This window comes from Sodiomyces alkalinus (genome assembly GCF_003711515.1).
Source record: "Sodiomyces alkalinus F11 unplaced genomic scaffold SODALscaffold_2, whole genome shotgun sequence".
Classification (NCBI taxonomy): Eukaryota; Fungi; Ascomycota; class Sordariomycetes; order Glomerellales; family Plectosphaerellaceae; genus Sodiomyces; species Sodiomyces alkalinus.
In genome coordinates this window covers 536317-543360 of record NW_021167080.1, presented here as the reverse complement: position 1 = coordinate 543360, position 7044 = coordinate 536317, and the positions used below count along the sequence as shown (strand labels likewise).

Below are 7044 nucleotides of genomic sequence, written 5' to 3'. Positions count from 1 at the left end.
TTCTCCTACCTATTATAAGGGTGGTTACCTAAGATCCTTAGTCACGTGACCTTAATGAATAGCCCCATAGCAACCCTCAGCTCAACTTTTCGCCCCACTCGGACCCACACCTACTATCAGCTTAGCCACAGTCTTCAATATCAGTTTATCTGTAACCTCTACGACAATAATCGTCTTAATCAATCTACGATTCCAACCCCTTAATTTTGACCCTATTTGACGGGTCCAGTTACGCTGTATCTGACAAAACATGGACACCAGGGGTCACAACCCTGATGGCACGGGAGCCTCCGGGGCCGACGTCGCTCCCAGACCTAGACTCTACTTGCCTGCTAGCTGCGATCCGCCTCACCCCGAACAACCTCGGAGACGGCTTGTTTGGATAGTATGTGCATGTAAATCCCCGCCCCGGGCAGAAATTCCTGGCACAGCAAGATGGAAAGGGTCAGATGGTTGATCAGGCCACTCTTAGGTCTTCGGAGGTACAGGACACATGGGGCGGTCTCTCGTTAAATGCGCGATGTCCCGTGGAGAATCTGTCACGTCCGTCGGAAGGACATTCGAGACCACACCCAAGGAGATGAGAGATGCTACCCAAGGCGACAACTATTTGGGCACCCTGTGCGATGTAAGAGTCGCCGAATCTGTTGCCGGTGTTATCGAGAGCGCCCTTGCTCGTTTCGGCCGAATCGATGTCATTGCCAACTGTTCCGGGTACGGCGTCATTGGTGCATGCGAGGACCAGGATGAGCACGAGGTCCGCAATCAATTCGAGACCAACTACATGGGTACGTTGAACATTATCCAGGCCAGCCTTCCCTACTTCCGCAAGCAGAATGGCGGTCGGTATCTCATCTTCAGCTCCACGTCTGGCGCCCTGGGTGTGCCTGGTCTCGGTCCTTATTGTGCGACCAAGTACGCGGTGGAGGGCCTCATCGAAGCTATGCTGTACGAGACAGATTCTTTTAATGTGAAAGCTACGCTTGTCGAGCCCGGCCTTGTTCGGCGGGACGAGCCTGACAGCTTAGTTAACCCTCTTCCTACCTGGGGTCACTTCTTGATCAAGCCGGCCAGCGAGCCGTATGCACAGGCCACGTCGCCTGCTCTACACGCCAAAAGGATGGTACAGTGGCTTGGAGATCGCCAGCCGACGAGCGCAGTCAAGTGTGCGGAACTCGTGTGGCAGCTTGCTCACTGTTCCTATCCTCCTCTGCGTCTGCTGCTTGGGAGCTATGCTATTGAGAGCATCAGGGATAGACTGAGGTCTGTTACGGAGGAGCTTGAGGACTGGAAGCATCTCAACTTCCCATCAGCCCCCGATCAGGTGGGAGAGGAACCAGAGGCAAGGAGCCGTCGGCTGGTTACGGAGCAGGAGGTTGGAGATTCTGACCAGGATAAGGGCGCAGCAGTATTGAGGAATGGATGATTAACTGCCGGGGTATGTCTGGTGGCTTACAGCGCGTAACAGGTTAATTAGGTGGGTACAGTCGTGTGTACCCGACTTTTGCGAGTCAAGCGGTCCAAAACCGAACAGGTGAAACAGTCAGGCCGATCGACATCTTAATATCCTGAAATTGACAACAACCCCGTCGCCCTGCCCTCCATAACTCCCGGTACCTGGCGTCTGAGGCTCTCTCCAATCATTTCCTAAATGCCTCTACCCACATTCACACTCCGATCGTGTCGCGGCATTGGCCTGCATAGGGACAGGGTGGAAGGTCGACTTTTTCTTAACCCCCCATTTATCTCGTGGCGTCGTACCTCTGAATCGAGTTGTTCTCGTTCTTTCGCCTGATCAGCACACTTCTATTCGCTTCACGTTCTTTACGAAGCAGATGGTGCCGGCAAATATCATCACTTCTTCACTCTCGTTCTCGTTCCAACAAGAGGTGATGGCCTGGTTTGCCATGGGCACCTTTCTTTGATCTGATTATTATCGTCGCCAATTCCACGGGTTGGACAGCTATGTTCTGGTCGCACACTACACCTTCCCTTCTCAAATATCGTGCTCCTGGTCGCGAATCACCCGCTTCGGCCTAGGTTTGTCAGTTGGACGCAAACATTCGAAGGACAACTCAACTGGGCGACGGGGAGCAGCATATCATGCCCCCCGCCGCGAGAGACTCTCCCGAGGCCATCGCGGCCAAGGCCGCAGCATCCGCGATCAACGAGTCCCTCACCAGATACCTCTATTTTATCGTCGCCGGAGTTTCTATCATTCTCATTACGTGGAGATTATCGACTCAAATCTTCAAGTTCGTCCGTTCCATGGCTTGCCTGAGCAACGAGTCGCAGCGTTACTTCACTGCAGAGTCCTGCAAACTGTCGTTTTTCAAGAAGAACATTCTGTACGCCCCCATTTTCAGCAGGCGACACAACCGCGAGTTCCAGCTGAGTAGCGCCATCAACATGGGCACATTGCCGACGCGCCTTCAGCTCATATTTCTTGTCGCGTACTTTGCCTCAAACGTGGCTTTCTCCGTCGTCGACATCCCTTTTGCAGCTACATTTGACGATGCAGTGAGGAGATTCCGAAACAGAACAGGGGTATTAGCCGTCGCGAACATGGTATGTTCTCTGTCGCCCCCCCCTCTTCCTTCTTTCTCAAGTGCTCCTTGTTCATTTTTTTCCTATTAACCATGCAGATACCTCTTTTTCTCATGGCGGCTCGAAATAACCCCCTTATCGGATTGCTGGGCGTTTCCTTCGACACGTTCAACCTGCTTCATCGCTGGTTCGGACGTATTGTTGTTCTCGAGGCCGTTGCCCATACTACGGCCTTCCTTGTCTCCAAGGCGCATGAAGATAGCCTTAAGGCCGGGTTCGAGACTGTCTTCAGAGTCGAGTACATGTTCTGGGGGTTTCTTGTAAGGCGCTTTTTTTTCGTCTTTTTTCCCCTGCCGGCTGGCCCTCTCGTTGTCATGAATCATGAACCTATACTCACAAGACTTAGGGCACCTGCGGATTCATAGCAATTTTCATTCAAGCTTGGAGCCCCATCCGCCATGGCTTCTACGAGATGTTCAAGCTGCTCCACATTGGCCTGGCCATCCTGGCTGTCATCGGTACTTGGTATCATCTGAGTCTGAAGGATCTCCCGCAGCTCCCGTACTTGATAGCCGCCATCGTCCTTTGGGCCACAGATCGGCTATGGCGTGTGGTCCGACTGTTATACACCAACGTCGGCACAGGGGGTAGCCGAGCCCTGGTGGAGGCACTTCCCGGCAACGCAGTACGAGTGACTCTGTCAATGGCGAGGCCGTGGGTCGTCAAGCCTGCGCAGCATGCGTATATATACATCCCGTCCATCGGCCTCTGGCAATCGCACCCCTTCTCCGTGGCTTGGAGCGAAGAGACCGAGGATGATGCACTGGAGAAACTGGCCGTAAATCATCGACGCACCTCGGAGAAGTGCAGAACGACCATCTCATTCATTATCCGGGGGAGGACGGGGTTCACCAACAAACTCTACCAGAAAGCTGTAGCTTGCCCTCGAGGCCAAATGCAGACAACATGCTTCGTCGAAGGGCCATATGGTCAACTGCATGACATGCGGTCGTATGGCACTGTAATGCTCATTGCAGGCGGTGTTGGCATTACCCAAGCAGTCCCGCACGTCAGGGACCTAGTCATTGGATACGCCAATGAGACCGTGGCGACCAGGCGAGTCATTTTGGTCTGGGTCATTCAAACCCCTGAACATCTCGAGTGGATCCGTCCCTGGATGACGAAGATCCTCGCCCTGCCGAAACGTAGGGACGTTCTACGCATCATGCTCTTCGTGAGCCGGCCTCGGTCGAGCAAGGAGATCCACAGCCCCTCTGCAACGGTGCAGATGTTTCCTGGTCGGCCTAATATCGACACTCTCTTAGCGACCGAGGTTGAGCAGCAGATTGGGGCCATGGGTGTAACGGTGTGCGGGCCAGGGGTTCTCAGTGATGACGTGCGGCGCGCTGTTCGCAAACGCCAGTACGACGGCAAAGTTGATTTCGTCGAGGAGGCCTTCTCCTGGTAAAACTACTTTGGCCTGATTTGCTCCGATCTCCATCCCGCATTCTCGATTGCAGTAGCTTTGCGTGCAACTGTCCCGGCGAGACTCAAGAATTTCAATGGGCAGCAACATATACGATGCACTTCACATTGCGTGTATAGGGAGCGATTCATCGCTTTCAGACAAGCCCAAAGCGCCTTTCAGTGCTGTATATATTGTATTAACACCAGGCCTTTGGTTTTGGTCTACCACTTGCCAACCTAGGCTTTGTATACAAGTCGTTTAAATTGTACATTGGTGTAGTATGCATGCAGATAGTATCATGATCACCCTCGGCATATAGCCTAACACTGCGTTTTGACCACGTCACTCATCTGAAGCGACCCGTCACAGTTGTCATTTACGGTTGCAAGGGCCATCTTCCTTCTCATCAAGAGAAATCCAATTACTAGAACTGTACATGCTATCCATCCTAGCACGGATTCTCAGGTGTCTGTCCTCCGGCCTGTTGACCTCTTTTTTAAAGGGGTCACGGTGACCCATTCACTTATCCCGTCTTCCCATCGGTATCCAGTGAAAGACGACGACAACAGACACCTGTTGCTCTCCGGCGGCGAAGTGATCCGAGCCGGGTTTCTTTCTGTACTTTCGCTGAGTGCCTCTGCAAAGGCCAGGTCCCTGAGATCATGCGTTCTTTGGGCCAGCAAAAAGGCCCCCTCTTTCCGTAGGCTACTCAGTGCTTGCACTTGGAGAGTATCGAGTCGATCACAGAATTCTGAGAAGTAGGAACTGGACGGAATAGAGGCTGCCCTTCCGGAATATTGTGCTATCGAGCATCCGAGGGCCGCTGTCAGACTATAGAAATATGCGTCTTGACTTAACTGGTTTGCTCTTGCATGCTCCCGCCAAGACGATTTCAGTGCCTTGGCCTGAAATTCTCTGTCCTGATAGGAGGAAGACGAGAAGCTGGCGACAAAAAGAGCAAGGGCCAACACATAGCGAGCAATCTTACTAGCTCCTGCTCTGCCCAGTACGTTGAAAGCATTGCGCAGAATATAACGCACCTTCCCCTGGGATATTGCCGTGCTTATGTGCGTGGAATTCCTGGCCTCCCGGGACGTCGAGAAGGACAAGGCGACTACAGCACCCACGATGTTCATGGGTACTGGTTCCAGAACCCCCTGTACCATACCACTTGCACTCTGTTGTGCGAGATGCTTTGAAAAGGATGAGAAGAGCGATGCGATGGCAGCGGACGCAAACTCCAGTGCCCCAACACTGTCAGCGGGGTCTTGTATCGATTCAAGTACCCAGGTCCACAAGCGTCCTAGAGCTTCGGATGATAACCCCTTCACAAAGAGTTGTTTCTCCGGTACAAGAGGCGCAACGCCGTGGAGCAGCCGCAGATCCGTACCTTGCAGCTCGCTACCTTCGAGCAAGGTGGATACAGTTCGCAATAGTTGGCTCACATCACGATATGCGCTGGTGTCTTGGCGGGCATGCTCGTGTTGACTCAGGATCTCACGGAAGAGATCCATAGCCTCGAGCTGACAGCCCGCGCCATTGCAGTATTGAATCAATATGCAGGCAAAATGGGGCTCGAGCAGGCCTTCAATTGTCGCTTGTTTCATCATCCACAGGGCATTTGCCCTGGTCAAGGTGGGTAAATGCGCCCATCCTCTCCGTCCATGTCCGAACTGTTCGAGCTCGTCAAAGATTTGGATAGAGACACTACGCCCGAAGAGCGGTTTGAAACCATCCTTTGCGAGTGTAGACTCATCCCGAGCTTCCTGCCTCCCAATGTACACGGGCACCTTGCGGAGGCACATGGACAAAAGCGACTTCGGGTTGGACGTTGGGTTTCTCGTATCCGTTGCTTTGATAATGGCATCCAAATCGCGTAACATTCCCTCATAGATCTGGAAACGTGATTCTGGCCATAGCTGCTGTGCGCATCGAAGCGAACGGAGAGAATGTTCCAGCGCGTCAGTTCGGTTTATGTTTGTCAAAAGAGTATGTTTTTCCCGGAAACCGGGTTGCCGTTGGTGTTCATGACACGTAGTGCTATCCTGCGTGCTCCGTGTAGGCTGGTAAATTGTTTGTTTTGGGGCAGCCGGGGATGTGACTAGCGAGCCAGCGGGTCTCGTTTCTGGAGCATCACTTGAGGTCTGCTTCTGAGAATAGGTGCGCCGTGGCTTTTTTCGTTCAACTCCATGGCCCGTTTCCTCCTCTGTCCGCTTCGTTTGCTTTCCTGCCATGGACTGGGGGAAGAATGTCGATGAAGTCCGACCTGCATTTCCTCGTAAATCTTTTCGTAATGCAGTGGCCCGGGCCTGTAATGGACGTAACAATCGGCGACATCTCGAGGCAGTCCAGTTTGGGCCCGATTGTGCAATGTGCTCAACCCCCATGATGAGCTCTCGTATGCCTCTGGTTAAGGTAGGTCAAAGTGGTCGAAGGAAACGGTCCCATAAGTTTTAAGTTTGGTATGGCTAGGGGTATTTAGGCGTAATATCCGAGCAAGACTTAGCTAGCTATTCTGTGCATCTCGCATTTATGTAGCGAGGGACGGTAGAGAATCGTGTTGTCAGATAGAGGCTCCAGGATATCGGGGCGTGACTTCGGGGTCTTTTCGGGTACAGTTCGGGTGCAGTCTTAGCAAGTACTAACGACTCCAAACAGCCCTAACCTCGGTTGTATAAATAGTCGCAGATACTTCCTACAAGGGAATCTTTCCCTTCCATAGAAGAATACGACCACGATTCCCGTACCGATATTCGTGTTCTGACACGTGTCGTGACGATATCGGTTCTGGGACCATGCTCGATACCGTCCGGAGCAAACAAGGCGATGGGCTTCGGTGATAGGAAGAGCGGAGGTTGCGCGATAGCAACCACCCCGACTGATATTTGTCAGATGCCCACAGCCACCTTATCGAGGTATGACAAACCATATTATGTTAGACGAGTAGAGTACCTCGTTCCGATATATCCATAGTTATATCCCCTCCTTTTCCCTTATAGTTAGATATCCCCGTGAAGTACCACGAACTT

At 52.5% G+C, this 7044-nt stretch overlaps 3 protein-coding genes across 3 annotated transcripts; 2 read left to right on the top strand and 1 right to left on the bottom strand.

Annotated features, from left to right (window-relative positions):
* The first annotated feature begins 372 nt into the window (after positions 1 to 372).
* Positions 373 to 1764, top strand: SODALDRAFT_89888 (short chain dehydrogenase). Its single transcript, XM_028615759.1, has one exon. The coding sequence runs from the start codon at positions 494 to 496 to the stop codon at positions 1424 to 1426; it is 933 nt and encodes a 310-aa protein (XP_028467964.1). The 5' UTR covers positions 373 to 493; the 3' UTR covers positions 1427 to 1764.
* A 339-nt stretch (positions 1765 to 2103) lies between these two features.
* On the top strand, positions 2104 to 4015 carry SODALDRAFT_338029 (hypothetical protein; the record flags this gene model as incomplete). The annotated part of the gene is made up of 3 exons (XM_028612745.1): positions 2104 to 2568; positions 2646 to 2867; positions 2954 to 4015. 3 exons carry the CDS (start codon positions 2104 to 2106, stop codon positions 4013 to 4015), a joined length of 1749 nt encoding a protein of 582 aa, XP_028467963.1.
* Positions 4016 to 4121: 106 nt separating this feature from the next.
* On the bottom strand, positions 4122 to 6841 carry SODALDRAFT_329823 (hypothetical protein). The gene has a single exon (XM_028611054.1). It carries the CDS (start codon positions 6400 to 6402, stop codon positions 4477 to 4479), a length of 1926 nt encoding a protein of 641 aa, XP_028467962.1. The 5' UTR covers positions 6403 to 6841; the 3' UTR covers positions 4122 to 4476.
* Positions 6842 to 7044: the final 203 nt, after the last annotated feature.